The 18,068-nt window shown below is 41.5% G+C and overlaps 1 protein-coding gene across 3 annotated transcripts in view; it reads left to right on the forward strand.

The window, feature by feature from the left end:
• Window positions 1-18,068, forward strand: part of LOC132882073 (sodium bicarbonate cotransporter 3-like) — a 118,942-nt gene that overhangs the window by 17,476 nt on the left and 83,398 nt on the right. For 2 of the 3 annotated variants that reach the window (XM_060915301.1, XM_060915302.1), the window contains exons 4-6: window positions 2,859-2,994; window positions 12,400-12,560; window positions 12,655-12,807. In XM_060915301.1, the coding sequence (XP_060771284.1) occupies window positions 2,859-2,994; window positions 12,400-12,560; window positions 12,655-12,807 (450 nt within the window). Of the gene's footprint in view, window positions 1-2,858; window positions 2,995-12,399; window positions 12,561-12,654; window positions 12,847-18,068 lie in introns of all 3 variants that reach the window. The other variant, XM_060915303.1, reaches the window with a different exon arrangement.

An 18,068-nucleotide genomic window follows, 5' to 3' on the forward strand; every position in this document is an offset into this window, starting at 1 on the left:
GGAGTGATGTTGCATCCCATTAATCCACTTTATAATAGATTATTAGATTCTTAATAGAATAGATAAGCCAAAATAATTGGGGATCTTTTTTAATGGGCCCCGACTCATTATAAGTATGAATAGGTGGGCCTTACAGTAGAAAAGATTGAGAGTCCCTGCTTTAGACTAACTGACTTCCTTTGGAGCCATGAACCTGGACAGTGCAGTAAGTTTTGTGAAGTTCAATATTTTTCTCAACCAAAACTTGTACAGTATTTTCTACTTCGCCTCCACCTCCATTCTATGGTGTAATGTATGCTGGTGAATTGGGGATGTGTTAGGAATTAAAGTATGTAGCCTCAAGTTACCAGATATAGTATTATTTATTAAGCTTCATTTCTGGGGAAAAATATTTAAGGATTTTTTTCCAAAATGTCCAGGTGGGGGAGAGTTGGGACAGTTCATCATGTTACAGGTTTTTTCTTGTGCTTTACAAATATAAAATTGTTTTTAAAAATGTGGGCATGTCCCTGCTTGAGGATTAAACTTATTTCATTCCTTCTTGAGACTGGATCTGTTTTGTCAAGTCAGGTTTTGGGTTAACTGACATTTTTCTATCACTGTACCAGCACTGCGTGTTCATACAGTTCATATGTTACAAGTTTTGATAATAAATAAAAATTAAACATGTAGGATTAAGCTATGTATTTTATTTTTGCTCCATGTCTACTCACTATGTCCCAAGTCTCCCAACATAATGTCCCATGTATTCCCTCAGTGTCTCCCTGCAAAAAATAAAAACAGAAAAAGTGAAGCCTGAAGGCCAGTATATGTGACAAGCTGAGAAACCTAATGTTATGGTAAGAGGGTACAGTAAATCCTCTTTAATATAACATGAATGTGATGCTACCTGTAAAGAATTTCACACAATCTACAAAAGATGAAAACATGTCCCAGGTCTCCCTACTCTCCCCTATATACAGTGATGCTTGAAAGTTTGTGAACCCTTTAGAATGTTCTATATTTCTGTATAAATATGACCTAAAACATCATCAGATTTTCACACAAGTCCTAAAAGTAGATAAAGAGAAACCAGTTAAACAAATGGGACAAAAATATTATACTTGCTCATTTATTTATTGAGGAAAATGATCCAATATTACATATCTGTGAGTGGCAAAAGTATGTGAACCTTTGCTTTCAGTATCTGGTGTGACCCCCTTGTGCAGCAATAACTGCAACTAAACATTTCTGGTAACTGTTAATCAGTCCTGCACACTGGCTTGGAGGAATTTTAGCTCGTTCCTCCGTACAGAACAGCTTCAACTCTGGGATGTTGGTGGGTTTCCTCACATGAACTGCTCGCTTCAAGTCTTTCCACAACATTTCGATTGGATTAAGGTCAGGACTTTGACTTGGCCATTCCAAAACATTAACTTTATTCTTCTTTCACCATTCTTTGGTAGAACAACTTGTGTGCTTAGGGTCGTTGTCTTGCTGCATGACCCACCTTCTCTTGAGATTCAGTTCATGGACAGATGTCCTGACATATTTTCCTTTAGAATTTGCTGGTATAATTCAGAATTCATTGTTCCACTGATGATGGCAAGCTGTCCTGGCCCAGATGCAGCAAAACAGGCCCAAACCATGATACTACCACCACCATGTTTCACAGATGGGATAAGGTTCTTATGCTGGAATGCAGCGTTTTCCTTTCTCCAAACATAACGTTTCTCATTTAAACCAAAAAGTTCTATTTTGGTCTCATCTGTCCACAGAACATTTTTCCAATAGCCTTCTGGCTTGTCCAAATGATCTTTAATAAACTGCAGACGAGCAGCAATGTTCTTTTTGGAGAGCAGTGGCTTTCTCCTTGTAACTCTGCCATGCACACCATTTGTTGTTCAGTGTTCTCCTGATAGTGGACTCATGAACATTAACATTAGCCAATGTGAGAGAGGCCTTCAGTTGCTTAGAAGGTACCCTGGGGTCCTTTGTGACCTCGCCGACTATTACACACCTTGCTCTTGGAGTGATCTTTGTTGGTTGACCACTCCTGGGGAGGGTAACAATGGTCTTGAATTTCCTCCATTTGTACACAATCTGTCTCACTATGGATTGGTGGAGTCCAAACTCTTTAGAGATGGTTTTGTAACCTTTTCCAGTCTGATGAGCATCAACAACGCTTTTTCTGAGGTCCTCAGAAATCTCCATTGTTCATGCCATGATACAGTTCCACAAACATGTGTTGTGAAGATCAGACTTTGATGGATCCCTGTTCTTTAAATAAAACAGGGTGCCCACTCACACCTGATTGTCATCCCATTGATTGAAAACACCTGACTCTAATTTCACCTTCAAATTAACTGTTAATCCTAGAGGTTCACATACTTTTGCCACTCACAGATATGTAATATTGGATCATTTTCCTCAATAAATAAATGACCAAGTATAATATTTTTGTCTCATTTGTTTAACTAGGTTCTCTTTATCTACTTTTAGGACTTGTGTGAAAATCTGATGATGGTTTAGGTCATATTTATGCAGAAATATAGAAAATTCTAAAGGGTTCACAAACTTTCAAGCGCCACTGTATGGTATATTATTAATGCTGTTAGTTTAAAAATAACATTTATTTGATTTCCAGCTTCTTTTGGGGAAAAAAGGTATAATTACAACCCATTTTCTTCATCAAAAGGTTCCTCTTGTTTGCCAGTTTGACTTTCACACCCACAGAATTGTCTTGAGCTGATCGTGTGTGTGTGTGTGTGTGTATAGGTAGGAGACGTGTCAGACTGATTGTTAATGGGACACCTGGAGCCCAGATCACATGGTCACACACTTCCACTCTCATCTTGTTTTCTGCTTATTCCCATTAGACACTCCGTCTCAGCGTGTACAGTGTATTCTGGGTACTGAGGACGGTGACGTAGAACACATTCCTCATGAGCTCTTCACTGAGCTGGATGAACTCTCCATTCGACATGGCAACACAGAGTGGAGAGAGACTGCCAGGTGTGTATATGTACTATGCATATGTGTATTATCATTATTTTTTTGAATGGCTCAGGTTAATGGACAGTACTCTAAGCCAACACAAATTCTAAATCATAATCACATTGCCCATAAATAAATCCCATTCGTAAAGGTTTCAGCATCAGTTGAGTTTATTTAGCTGAAAATATACAGTACAGTACACCACCAGTCAAAAATGAACTGCAGTTGGGTCTAATACATAATCGTTTACATAGTAACAACTTACACAGGTACTTCTATGGAGGACTTGCCACAAAAGTACATTAAAAACATCTGTAATTGTTGAAGAAGAAGAAACCTTTATTTGTCACATGCACACACAGAGCAGTGGGCAGCCATACTACAGCGCCCGGGGAGCAGTTAGGGGTTAGGTACCTTGCTCAAGGGCACCCCATGTTAACCTAACTGCATGTCTTTGAACTGTGGGGGAAACCGGAGCACCCAGAGGAAACCCACGCAGACACAGGGAGAACATGCAAACTCCACACAGAAAGGCCCCGTCGGCTGCTGGGCTCTAACCCAGAACCTTCTTGCTGTGAGGCAACAGTGCTAACCACTACACCACCATGCTGCGATATGATGAAGTTTTCCTTCAGGATATGCTTATTTCGCATTGAGAAAAGGAGTCTTCAGTGTCAGAGCTTTGTAACAGTCAGCGGTAAAGGGGTAACATTATGCTACGTTATATTTTTCCAACACAGGAAACTGTTCAAATATTACCGAAATTAATTTATTAAACACTTCTTGATCCATATTCAACTCCAGGCTTCGTAATTAATTTTTAGTGCTACTTAGGAAACCGTTTGTTTTGACTTTGTCATTTTTCCCTCTTTCCTTAACACATCAGCTGCATCAGGTCTCTAAAATAAGTCTGAATGCTAAATCAGTCTTGTGCCTTACTTGTGACATCTCAGAAAATTTTTTTGACAACGTTCACATTACAAACGTTATTGTTGAAATTGGATTTTTTTGCTCAGATTGGATTTGCCCTTGGGCAGCATGGTGGTGTAGTGGTTAGCACTGTCACCTCGCAGCAAGAAGGTTCTGGGTTCAAGCCCAGTGGCCGACGGGGGCCTTTCTGTGTGGAGTCTGCATGTTCTCCTCCCTGTGTCTGTGTGGGTCTCCTCCTGGTGCTCTGGTTTCCCCCACAGTCCAAAGACATGCAGGTAAGGCTAATTAGAGGCTCTAAATTGACCCTAGGTGTGAATGTGAGTGTGAATTGTTGTTTATCTCTCTGTGTCAGCCCTGTGATGATCTGATGACTTGTCCAGGGTGTACCCTGCCTCTTGCCCATAGTCAGCTGGGATAGGCTCCAGCTTACCCGTGACCCTGCACAGGATAAGCAGTTATGGATAATGGATGGATAGATGGATTTGCCCATCTTGACGGTTCAAGTTCATAATGACAAGTAACCTGTATTTAACTGTAATGTGAACACACCAACAAAAAACATTGCATTTGTTAGATAACTCTGAATGCTACCATAAATCAGTCTTGTGCCTTACTTGTGACCTCTCAGAAAGATTTTTTGATGATGTTCACATTACAAACGTCATTGTTGAAATTGGATTTTTTTGCTCAGATTGGATTTGCCCTTGGGCAGTATGGTGGTGTAGTGGTTATCACTGTCGCCTTGCAGCAAGAAGGTTCTGGGTTCAAGCCCAGTGGCCGACGGGAGCCTTTCTGTGTGGAGTTTGCATGTTCTCCTCCCTGTGTCTGTGTGGGTTTCCTCCAGGTGCTCCGGTTTCCCCCACAGTCCAAAGACATGCAGATTAGGCTAATTAGAGGCTCTAAATTGACCGTAGGTGTGAATGTGAGTGTGAATTATTGTTTATCTCTCTGTCAGCCCTGTGATGATCTGGTGACTTATCTAGGGTGTACTCCGCCTCTCGCCCATAGTCAGCTGGGATAGGCTCCAGCTTACCCGTGACCCTGCACAGAATAAGCAGTTATGGATAATGGATGGATAGATGGATTTGCCCATCTTGACGGTTCACGTTCATAATGACAAGTAACCTGTATTTAACTGTAATGTGAACACACCAACAAAAAACATTGCATTTGTTAGACAACTCATGGTATTAAAATCCAACAAAATGGGCATACTAGTGGCTAATATGTGTTACAGGTGATTTTTGAAATCAGGTGATTCTAGAGTTACTTAAGTGAATTTGGTTGACATACCCCTGGAACACTATGATTCAAATTCCTATTAGTCATTCATCTCAATAATATACAGTGAGAGTAAAAAGTATTTGATCCCTTGCTGATTTTGTTGGTTTGCCCACTAATAAAGACATGATCATTCTATACTTTTAATGGTAAATGTATTCTAACATGGAGAGACAGAATATCAAAAGGAAAATCCAGAAAATAACTTTAAAGAATATATATTAATTGATTTGTATTTCACTGAGGGAAATAAGTATTTGATCCCCTAGTATGCATTAGGAGTTCTGGCTTTCACAGACCAGTTAGACACTCCCAATCAACTTGTTACCTGAATTGAAGACACCTGTTCTAACTAATCACCTGTATGAAAGACACCTGTTCACAGAATCAGACAATCAGACAGATTCCAAACTCTCCAACATGGGTAAGACCAAAGAACTCTCTCAGGACCTCAGAGACAGGATTGTTGACCTGCACAAATCTGGAATGGGCTACAAAAACATTAGCAAGATGCTGGGTGTTAAAGTAACAACCATTGGTGCAATTGTGAGAAAATTTAAGAAGTATAACATGACCATCAGTAGACCTCAGTCTGGTGCTCCACAGAAGATTTCACCTCGTGGGGTGGCAATGATCATGAGAACTGTGAGAAATTGGCCTGCAACCACACAGTGGGAGTTAGTGAATGACCTCAAGGCAGCTGGGACCACAGTCACCAGGAAAACAATTGGCAACACTTTGCGCCGCATTGGATTAAAATCCTGCAGTGCCAGAAAGGTACCCCACTTAAGAAGGCACATGTGGAGGCCTGCCTAAAGTATGCCAATGATCACCTCAAAGATGTACAAAGTGATTGGGAGAAGGTTCTGTGGTCAGACGAGACCAAAATTGAACTATTTGGCCTAAACTCTACTCGTCATGTGTGGAGGAAGAAAAATGCTGCCTATGACCCCAGGAACACTGTGCCCACTGTCAAGCATGGAGGTGGAAGCATTATGTTTTGGGGGTGTTTCTCTGCCAAGGGCACAGGGCTACTTCACCGCATCAGTGGGAAGATGGATGGAGCCATGTACCGTGCAGTCCTGAGGGACAACCTCCTCCCCTCTGCCAGGAAGTTGAAAATGGGCCGTGGTTGGGTCTTCCAACATGACAACGACCCGAAGCATACAGCAAAGGCAACAAAGGAATAGCTCAAGAAGAACCACATTAAGGTCATGGAGTGGCCCAGCCAGTCTCCGGACCTCAATCCAATTGAAAATCTATGGAGGGAGCTGAAGGTCCGAGTTGCCAAGCGACAGCCCACCAACCTTAATGATTTAGAGAGGATCTGCAAAGAAGAGTGGGCCAAAATTCCCCCTGATATGTGTGCTAACCTTGTGGTTAACTACAACAAACGTCTGTCCGCTGTGCTTGCAAACAAAGGCTTTGCCACCAAGTATTAAGTGCTTTTGGCTAGAGGGATCAAATACTTATTTCCCTCAATGAAATACAAATCAATTAAAATATACTCAACAAAAATAAAAACTTTACACTCGTTTCAAAGTCAATAATTTGAACATTTTGGAAAATAGGTTTGAAATAACGATTGTATTCAATTATCTTGTCATTAAAGATGCTATAGCATACAGATCATGTTTGTCATGGAATCGGTTCCACCGGAAATGCGACGACAATGTCCATGATCAAAAACTGTGAGTCACAACTTAATGAAATCATGTCAATATCGGGTGTGTCCTCCATGGGTGTTCACAACTGCGATACAACGTCTCCTCATGGATTGGATGATGCGTCTGAACACAGCTTGGGGAATGCGCCACCATATTTGTACCAACATGGCACCAAGCTCCTGCAAGTTCTGTGGAGGGTTCCTTACGGTCGGCTGTGGTGCCAGTTTGATGGAGACGTGTCTGGAGATTATGGATGGTCTGTCGACTGCATCCCATAACCCTCGCAACGTCAGTGACGGATGTTCCGGTATTCAGCATGCCAATGGCACGTTCACGCTGAATGTTTGACAGTCGTGGCATTGCTAATTAACGAATAATTAACCATAAAACCTTGTTTTTCTGAGATGACACTCTACTCTGCTACCGTGAGATCAATTGCACGTGTATCAATAGGTCACGTCACTTGTGTCACTTGGAAACGTGATTTTAGCGTGCAGTGCTCTCGCACATGCTACGTAGGCCCGACCAGTAGAATGAATGTGTGACGTAATGCCCTTGACAATGCATTTAACCATAATCACAACAAGAACTCTTTCAAGAAAAGTTTCTAAACACTATTTGAAAAATAATGACTGTCAAGTTTTTATTTTTGCTGAGTATATATTCTTTAAAGTTATTTTCTGGATTTTCTTTTTGATATTCTGTCTCTCCATGTTAGAATACATCTACCATTAAAAGTATAGAATGATCATGTCTTTATTAGTGGGCAAACCAACAAAATCAGCAAGGGATCAAATACTTTTTACTCTCACTGTATGGGGTCTAAATCCATTTGGTACAATTTCATGGAGTGGAACAGCAGCCACATCACCATACAATGACATATGTAAGAAAACAAGTATCTTTAAGACCTTGGTTCGGGATTATTTTCCTTCATGCACATCTTCAGGTGGTATACTGCAACTGTGTAAAGTTTCATCAAACTGTTTAGGAGGAGTTGTGCTTACAAGACACGTGGACAGAGGGACAAGGTGATTCCTATACCCCCCCCCCCAACTTTGTTTGTGGGGGGTATAATAAAAAAGAGGGCTTGGATTTTTTTTTTAGGGGGCTCATAAAAGAATCAGAACACCTCAACAACCACTCTTTATTCACCTTTCCCCCTTTGTTTCTCACTCACCCCACCCCTTTATATTTCCTACCTTCTTATGCCTTCTCTCTAGCCAGAATTACACTTATATACCTGTCTAATTTAATTTGCCCCCCCCAATTTTTACTGTCATGGGAATCAAATTCAGGACCTTCTGCTTTGAATTCCACCACTTTACAACTACACCACAGAGGATTCAGTTGTAACAAAGAAATTAAACATTCCACCAGATCAGGGGTTCTCAACCTTTTCTACTTTAAGGCCCACCTCATACTTGTAACGAGTCGGGGCCCATTAAAAAAGATCCCCAATTATTTTGGCTTTTCAGTTCTATTAAGAATCTAATAATCTATTGTAAAGTGTATTAATGGGATGCAACATCACTCCCTGTTACAGATGGGAGTCCAGGAATTAAATAAGTGCCATAAAAACAAACTTTTAATTGTAGGTATTGTATTTAAAACTGTATGGATGTCTCAGAAGCCAACATAAAACCATTATTAGATCCTTACACGCTAGCAAAGAAGGATTTTTCCTACGAGTTGGAAAATTATCCATCCGTTGAGTTCCCCGACACTTCAAACTGTAGACATCATTCTACACAGACACACAGATGAAAACCTGGAAGAGCATGGAGGCGTACGACTTTTATATGTGGCTGGGTTAAAGATCTGGGGATCAGGACCTTATAAGATAGACGGCGGTAGACGGATCTAAGTGCAGGAAGAATGTTTATTAGCAGGTGTGATATTTACAAAAGCAAAACAGAAAGCAGAATATTTAAACAGCATTATAAACATGGCTAGAAACAAATGTGACAGTGTTAATGACAATACTTCACAAATTCTCTGTGAAAACAGCTTCCATATCTGCGTGTGCTGATTGCGATTAAATTAGCATCAGGTGTTTCCCATAATGACTGGGTCCCAAGCATGCACAGCTGCTCTAGCTGTGCCAGACTCAAGTGCATGAATGCATGACAATCAAGTGTTCGCATACTGTGTGACCAGGGCCGCTGACAGCTTTGGCTGGGCCCGGGACAAAATGCTCTGAATGGGCCCCCCCTTGGAGCTACCAACCTCGACTGTTTCTATAAAAAGTAAAATATTTTATTACAATGTAATAGGCCTATAGGCCTTAACAGGGGTCAAAATCAACCATTTCAAAATGAACAATTTCAAAACCATTTAATTTGACTATATAGCACAGGAAAGAATAGACTAAGCAAATTGGATAACCCTATCCTAAAGTTTTAAAGTTTTACAAGTTTGAAAGTCACGAATGTTTTTTAATGCCTCTGCACTCCATTCAGAATGTTACCAAAAATTGTCACACTCCCAATCAGAACCATGGAAGTAGGAATTCCATGGCTCTTCTCCCAACCACGTAACGTTGGCCCCGCAATGCTTTCCTAAACTCGTGGATAGTCTACTATAATCACGCGATTGGGGTGCTCTTGAAGGAGCAGCGATGGACGGGGGATTTCGGGCAGGGCTGGGGGCGAACATAGTATACTGTGCGTGCGTACTGTCCAGTGTGAAAAGCAGAGAAGAACACACCGCTCGAGAAACGGCGGGATATGATTGCTGGCTAATGTGAATATTCTTAGCTTCAATCAGATATATGAAACACAATGTTATTAAGCCGTTGTGGTTATGAAATGATTCAATGCCCTGTGTGTTTGATATGGTGTTCAGCGTGACTTGCTCTCCCTTCATTTGTAACATGAATTGCGTGCCGCACGTGCCTTGGTTGGGGTTACTTTATGGGGCTGGAAAAAGTTGGCTGTGTCTTACCTGGCTCAGCTGCCCCACTGCCTTTGCTAGTACCTGCTGCATCATCCGAATCTTTTTAAAAATATTTTTGCAGTGAGCCCCTGAGTCTCTTGGTTTCTTCCTCTATTTTTCTCTTTTCTTTTCTGTGCTCCTGACTTGTGCATGTTGGCAAATGGCACGCACGCTGATTGTCGAAGCGCTATGATCAAACGATGTCGTTTTTTTCCCCTTAATCAAAGAGTCAGACCAAACCATTTTTGCATTAGGGGTGGTAGGGGCTTCTTGACGCCTTTTTCAAAGACAATAAAGGCAAAAGATCTAGAAATCATTTATTGAATGCAAATATAGCACATTTCTCCCCCAAATCAACACATTTTGAAATGAAATAAAATAAATTAATCTCAACTTCATGAGAGCCCAGTTCTGGGCCCTCCCCATTCCTGGGCCCGGGACAACATACCCGTTTGTCCCCCCCTGTCGGCGGGCCTGTGTGACCACAACTTTTAGCTCATGTGTATATCACCATGCATTGCCGCCAAATTGCCTCATTTTCATCAATAACCCATTGCAAAGCATCGCGAGCTGTAGCATAACCCATAGCTTAATGAGGTGGATGTGACGTCGGATGCAACCCAGCAATTGTACCCTTTTACAAGTAAAAATTAGCTTCAACTTAGAAAAAAAATTGCAGCCCACTAGAGGGTGCTTTGCAGCCCACTAATGGGCCGTGGCCCAGTGGTTGAGGAACACTGCACCAGATTACCCAATCCTAAACCTAAATCCTTATTCACCTTGATAAATCTAGAATCACCTAGGTGAATCCAGATTCACCTGATTTCCAAAATCACCTGTAACATATGCACTGCATTTTGCTCTGGAGGACGGCAAAGAGTTCATCAGCTGCTGGTTCTGGCTGATGAAGATACATATATAGGCAAAAAGCCACATGAATTCCGATCTGATCATTTTCATTCACATTGTATGACCACAAATCGGATACGTATCCGATCTAGGACCACATATGAAAGTGATTCAAATCTGATTTGAAAAAATCAGATTTCTGTGTCCACACGGCCATGAAGATATCAGATCTGTGACACAAGAAGGTGAAAAATCACTCAGATTTGAGTCACGTCAGCCTTTCTCTTGTGTTAGTTTGAATACAGTGTGTGTGGAGATTTCATGGATACACAAAATGGTGGATTATAAACCTGATGTGGTCTGTGTTTTCTACTCAGGTCTGTCTTCCTGGACACAACGGGGACTGTTTACTGGGTGGCTTTAAGTTCTGAAGCTTTCATTTGAAAAATGACCGAACTGAGAGCCTGAATTAAAGTGTGTGTGTATGTGTGTGTGTGTGTGTGTGTGTGTGTGTGTGAGAGAGAGTATTACCAGTGTCTGAATGGGATGGTTGAAAGAGGCTTTTATCATCATTTCAACTCTCTCTCTCTCTCTCTCTCACACACACACACACACACACACGCACACGCACACAATCTGAACTAAGGCTAAAAAAAGTGCACTGTATGGAAAATTCCTCTTAAAATGAACAGCAACACATGAACACAGAGGTCTGTCCATTTGAGACCACACCAACAGCTACCTCAGGTCTGGAGATGGTGTGTTTAAGGTTGGAAAGACATCACCTGGTCTTTTTTCCCCCCAATCCTCAGCTTTCCAGTTTGTGTAACTCTGTGTCCATTGTAGCCTCAGATTCCTGTTTTTGCCTGAAAGGAGTGGAACCTGATATGATCTTCTGCCTCAAGGTTTGACCTGTTTAAAATGCTTATCTGTTCACCACGGTTGTAAAGAGTTGCTATTTCAGTTACAATAGCCTTCCTGGCATCTCCAACCACTCTGGCTATTCTCCTTTGACTTGGCGTTTCCATCCACTCACTTGATGTTTTTTTTTCACACCATTCTGTATAAACACATGCTGCCACATGATTGGCTGATTGGAGCATTGCATGAATGAGTAGGTATAATGCTGCCACCTCCTTTTAAAGTGGCTGGTGAGTCCATCCATCCATTATCCGTAACCACTTATCCTGTGTAAGGTCATGGGCAAGCTGGATCCTATCCCAGCTGACTATGGGCAAGAGGCAGGGTACACCCTGGACAAGTCACCAGATCATCACAGGGCTGACACATAACCATTCACACTCACACCTACAGTCAATGTAGAGCCACCAATTAGCCTAACCTGTATGTCTTGGGGGGGAAACCGGAGCACCCAGATGAAACTCGCGCAGACACGGGGAGAACATGCAAACTCTACACAGAAAGGCCCCTGTTGGCCGCTGGGCTCGAACCCAGAACCTTCTTGCTGTGAGGCGACAGTGTTAACCACTACGCCACCCCACATTATGTTATGTATTAGTGAAATGATCTACTATATCGATTTTTTTTTAAATATGTGACAATATCTGTAATAATAATATTAAATCATTTTAGGACCCTATAGAGAACCTGGATTAAAAAAAGCTGTTTCATTATAAATGTATGGTTTGGAATGAGTACCTTTTTAAATATTAGGAGACAGTTATATATTTTCAAGATTTCACCTATGGCTATTCTCTTTCTCTCTCTCTCTCTCTCTCTCTCTGTGTCTACTCTGTAGATGGCTGAAGTTTGAGGAGGATGTAGAGGATGGAGGCGAGAGGTGGAGTAAACCTTATGTAGCCACGCTGTCTCTGCACAGTCTGTTTGAGTTGCGCAGCTGCATCCTCAATGGCACTGTGATGCTCGACATGAAGGCTGACTCCATCGAGGACATTGCAGGTACATGTGTGTGTGTGTATGTACTGATTTGCTGACTGTAAGAAATGTACTCTGTGAAATCGAGTCTCTCAAATTTCCATATCCCTGCGTTCAGACATGGTGATAGACAGCATGGTGGCGTCGGGACAGCTGGACGACTCGTTAAGGCTGCAGGTGCGAGAGGCTGTGTTGAAACGGCATCACCACCAGAACGAGAGGAAACTAAGTAACCGATTCCCGCTGGCCGTGCGCTCGCTCGCTGATATAGGCAAGAAACACTCTGAACCGCTGTTATTGGAGCGCAGTGGTGAGGGCTTTCTCCGCACCCCTCCACACACTACACACACACTTAGCTGTGCTCCATCATCTGTCATGTATTCAACAAGTCAGAGGACCTTCACAACTTCAAAGAACCTGGTGTGAACATCTATTTACATCATGCTGCTGGTCGGTTTATTTACTCTATAAGTAGATTTTTTTTTTTATACATTGAGTATAAAGATTGGTGTGAAGGCAGGAAGCAAGTGCCAAAACTTAGTCTGTCATTTATTAACATATTATTAGCATGAAACATTGTCAGAAAACCACTATTCTGACATTGTGTCTATTTATACCCTTCTAAGACAATGAAACAGAAGAGTACGTATGTATAGACCAAGTATTCAAGGATTAAACATGGAACAGGTGTACACAGTAGGATAAACAAATAACAGGACAGGACCAAAGACAGGACTGAAATAGAAACAAAGGCACATGGGAATGTAAGCAAAAACACATGGTTTAGTTTAGTTTAGTTTAGTTTAATGGCTTTATCACAAAATTACAATAAAATCCTGAGAAACTAAGATACCAAAAATAGTCATGTACATCTAACAAAGAAAAACTAAACAAAGAGGTGTGACGGGGAAAGGAACAGAACTTTGTCCCAATTGCAACCGAACCCCTACTTATTAAAAGGATAAGATATACTATCTAAAAATTACAGAAATACTATTAGAAGATATGAAAATATATACATTACCTTAACAAGGCAGCAATTAACAATAAAGGCAAAAATATTCATAACTAATTAAGGTAAGTTACCACACTAAGAAAATGTAAGAAGGCACCAACTTGTAGTAGGTTACAAGTTCTCAGTGTTGCACTTACAAACAGAAAAAATTGGCTATATGGTATCTATATTGACTTAAATATATGATATGTCTGATTAATTTCTAGCCTGGAGGACTGTATGTGCCTTGCTTCAATACATAAATATTAAAAACATAATATTAAATATTAACATGGTATTTAAAATATTAAATACATACAGTTGTGTTCAAAATAATAGCAGTGTGTTTAAAAACGTGAGTAAAGCTCAAAATCCTTATAATAGTTTTTATTTCCATGCATTGGGAACAATGCACATTATATTCTACATCAAAACATGAAGAAAAATGTATCAATATTTTAATTACTTTACAGAAAATGAAGAAAAATGAACATTGGGCTGTTCAAAAAAATAGTAGTGTCTGCATTTTTCATTACAAACTCCAAATATTTACTGTATAAACTGAAAAAATCTTAAGGATTTAGTATTCCTGTGAATCACTAAACTAATATTTAGTTGTATAACCACGGTTTCTGAGAACTTCTGGCACCTGTGAACAGGTATTCCAGCCCAGGATGATTTGACAACATTCCACAATTCCTCTGCATTTCTTGGTTTTGCCTCAGAAACAGCATTTTTGATGTCACCCCACAAGTTTTCTATCGGATTAAGGTCCGGGGATTGGGCTGGCCACTCCATAACTTTCATTTTGTTGGTCTTGAACCCTGATGCTGCTCGCTTACTGGTGTGTTTGGGGTCGTTGTCTTGTTGAAACACCCATTTCAAGGGCATTTCCTCTTCAGCATAAGGCAACATGACCTCTTCAAGTATTTTGATATATGCAAACTGATCCAGGATCCCTGGTATGTGATAAATGGGCCCAACACCATAGTAAGAGAAACATCTCCATATCATAATGATTGCACCACCATGCTTCACTGTCTTCAGAGTGTACTGTGGCTTGAATTCAGTGTTTGGGGGTCGTCTGAAAAACTGTCTGCGGCTCTTGGACCCAAAAAGAACAATTTTACTTTCATCAGTCCACAAAATGTTTTTCCATTTCTCTTTAGGCCAGTCGATGTGTTCTTTGGCAAACTGTATCCTCTTCAGCACATCTTTTTTTTAACAGTGGAACTTTGCGGGAGCTTCTTGCCGATAGATTAGCTTCACACAGGCATCTTCTAATTGTCACAGTACTCACAGGTAACTTCAGACCGTCTTTGATCACCCTGGAGCTGATCATTGGCTGAGTCTTTGCCATTCTGGTTATTCTTTGATCCATTCGAATGGTAGTCTTCTGTTTTCTTCCATGTCTCTCTGGCTTTGCTGTCCATTTTAAAGCACTGGAGATCATTTTAGCTGAGCAGCCCATCATTTTCTGCACTTCTTTACCTCTCCAATCAACGTTTTAATCAAAGCACGCTGTTCTTCTGAACAATGTCTGGAACGACCCATGTTTCTCAGGTTTTCAGAGAGAAATGCATGTACAACATGTGCTGGCTTCATCCTTAAATTAGGGCCACCTGACTGACATCTGTTTTTTCACAGAATGAATAATCTCACTAATTAAACTCCACACTGCTATTATTTTGAACACGTCCCTTTCACTTAATTATTCGATTACACAGACTCAGGAGCATGCATATCATGAATGTTGGGTCTGTTGGTTTTCTATGACTCTACTACACCTACTGGTAAATTATTTGCCATGTAGTAACATAATTTCCACCAAAAACAGTGATTGATCTGGTTAGTCATGTTGGACTGCTATTATTTTGAACACAAGTGTAAATATAACTCCAAAACAACATGAAAGAAGTTCTCACTGTGCAGTGAACAGCGTCACACTCAGAAAGGGGGGGGGGGGGGGGACTTGTGATAATTGGTGAGCCAGCCAGGAGTTGTACAGGGTTTTGCTGGATTTTCAGATTTAGGAGTGCTGGAGAGGCACCAGCTGTCATCTGTGCATTGAAGCATTATTAAAGAAAAAAACAAACACATGAATTCCAGTCTGACAGCTCTCATTCTTTGCTACATGCTTGGGATGTATACAGTATCTAATCAAGGACCATATATGAAAATGGATTATATCTGATTTGAAGTGTTGGCAATGTAAGAAATGTATCATATGTTAATGAAGACATTTCCACAATACACAATGTTCTACAGGGAACAGAGAGGGGGGACTCGTGACAATTGGTGAGCCAGCCAGGAGTTGTACAGGTTTGCTGGTTTTGCAGATTTGTACAGGGAACAGGGCCACACTCAGAGAGGGGGGACTCGTGACAATTGGTGAGCCAGCCAGGAGTTGTACAGGCTTTTGCTGGTTTTGCAGATTTGTGAGTGCTGTAGAGGCACCAGCTGTAATCTGTGCATTGAAGCATTATTAAAGTTCTCATTCTTTGCTACATGCTTGGTATGTACACAGTATGCAATCAAGGACCACATATGAAAATGGATTATATCTGATTCGTGGTGTTGACAATATAGGAAGTGTATCATATATTAATGAAGATATTTTCACAATGCACAGTATACAGAGTGGTGACATATCATATTAAAGGAAAAAAGTGATTCTGTTGTGTTGTTGTTTTTGGGAGGCAATATTTATTTGGAACTAGTTGTCCCTTAAAGGGAAACATCACTGCAAATTGATTCAAAGTTCTTCTGACTGATCACCTTTATCCTGTTATGAAACATTTATATCCTGATAGGCGTGCCCTCTTCTAGGATGACTCCATCCCATCCACAGGGCATGAGGGCTCATTGAATTTTTTGATGAAGAGGAGTAAGTAAATGGAAGTAAATTTTATGCTGTGGCCTTCACACTCACCAGATCTCAACCCAGCTGAACACACGTGTGTTAGACAGTGTTCTCCACCACCACCATCATCAAAACTTGAATGAAAAAATAAAAACTGAGTGAATACCTTTGGGAAGAACACTGTTTATTGATCCATTATAGTCCCAGAGTCTCTATAGTCAGAGTAGAACCTATGCCAAGATGTTCTGGAGCTGTTCTGGCAGCTATAATGACACGTTAATTTACCTGTCTATATGTATATTGTGGTATTTAGGTTTGTTATGAGGGTGCCTGCAAAATAGTACTGCACATTTAAAAACCAGTTATAGTTCACAGAAATAAATCATATGATATAAATAATTTAATACACAAATAATTAAGTTATTCCACAAAATCGAGTCATACATGAGCTGATAGTCGATGACGCATGTAGCAGCGAGTTGACTATAATCCATGTATAATGAGATTGATTGGAATAACTGTTTTATTCTATCTACATTCACTGGATTTTGAGAAACATAGCATTTTTGTTATTTTTTGCGCATTCGATAAATAAAAGCTTTATACAAAATATAATGATTCACTAAAACCCTCCCTCCTCCCCCTCCTCCCCCACCTCAACACAGACTCCTCCATGCATTACTGCAGACCAGGTCAGAGGTCAACTGAGGAAGCTTCACCCCAGGAAAGCAGCAGGCCCGGACAAGGTGTGTCCCCGACTACTGAAGACCTGTGCTGCTGAACTGGGTGAACCACTCCAACGCATCTTCAACCTCAGCCTGCAGCTGGGGAGAGTGCCCACCCTCTGGAAGACATCATGTATCGTTCCAGTTCCCAAAAAGAATCGGCCCAGCGAGCTGAACGACTTTCGACCGGTAGCACTCACTTCACATCTGATGAAGATGTTGGAGTGGCTCTTCCTCAGCCTCCTCAGACCCCAGGTACAACATGCCCAGGACTGTCTGCAGTTTGCGTACCAGGCAGGTGTTGGTGTGGAAGACGCCATCCTCTACCTGCTACACCGAACCCACTCACATCTGGATAAGGGAAATGGCACAGTGAGGATCCTCTTCTTGGACTTCTCGAGTGCCTTCAATACCATCCAGCCCCTATTGCTTCAGGACAAACTGAACAGGATGCGAGTGGACCCCTGCCTGGTCACCTGGATCTCCAGCTACCTCACTGACAGGCCGCAGTACGTCAGGCTGAAGGACATCACATCTGACACTGTGCTTAGCAGCACCGGAGCACCCCAGGGCACGGTGCTGGCCCCTCTTCTCTTCACCCTGTACACCGCAGACTTCTGCTACAACTCGGAGCTGTGTCACATTCAGAAGTTTGCCGATGACACAGCCATCGTTTGGTGTATCAGTGACGACAGAGAGGAGGAGTATAGGAGCCTGGTGAGGGACTTTGCTGTGTGGTGCAACAGGAACCATCTGCAGCTCAACACCTCAAAGACCAAGGAGCTGGTCATTGACTTTGGGAGGTCCAGACCAAGGTCACGACCAGTTCTGATCAAGGGAGTCGAGGTGGAGGCTGTCGATTCCTACAAGTACCTCGGGCTGTGGCTGGACAGCAAGCCGGACTGGACTTGTAACACCAAACACTTATACAGGAAGGGATAGAGCAGGCT

This window comes from Neoarius graeffei, chromosome 2, assembly GCF_027579695.1.
Source record: "Neoarius graeffei isolate fNeoGra1 chromosome 2, fNeoGra1.pri, whole genome shotgun sequence".
Taxonomy (NCBI): domain Eukaryota; kingdom Metazoa; phylum Chordata; class Actinopteri; order Siluriformes; family Ariidae; genus Neoarius; species Neoarius graeffei.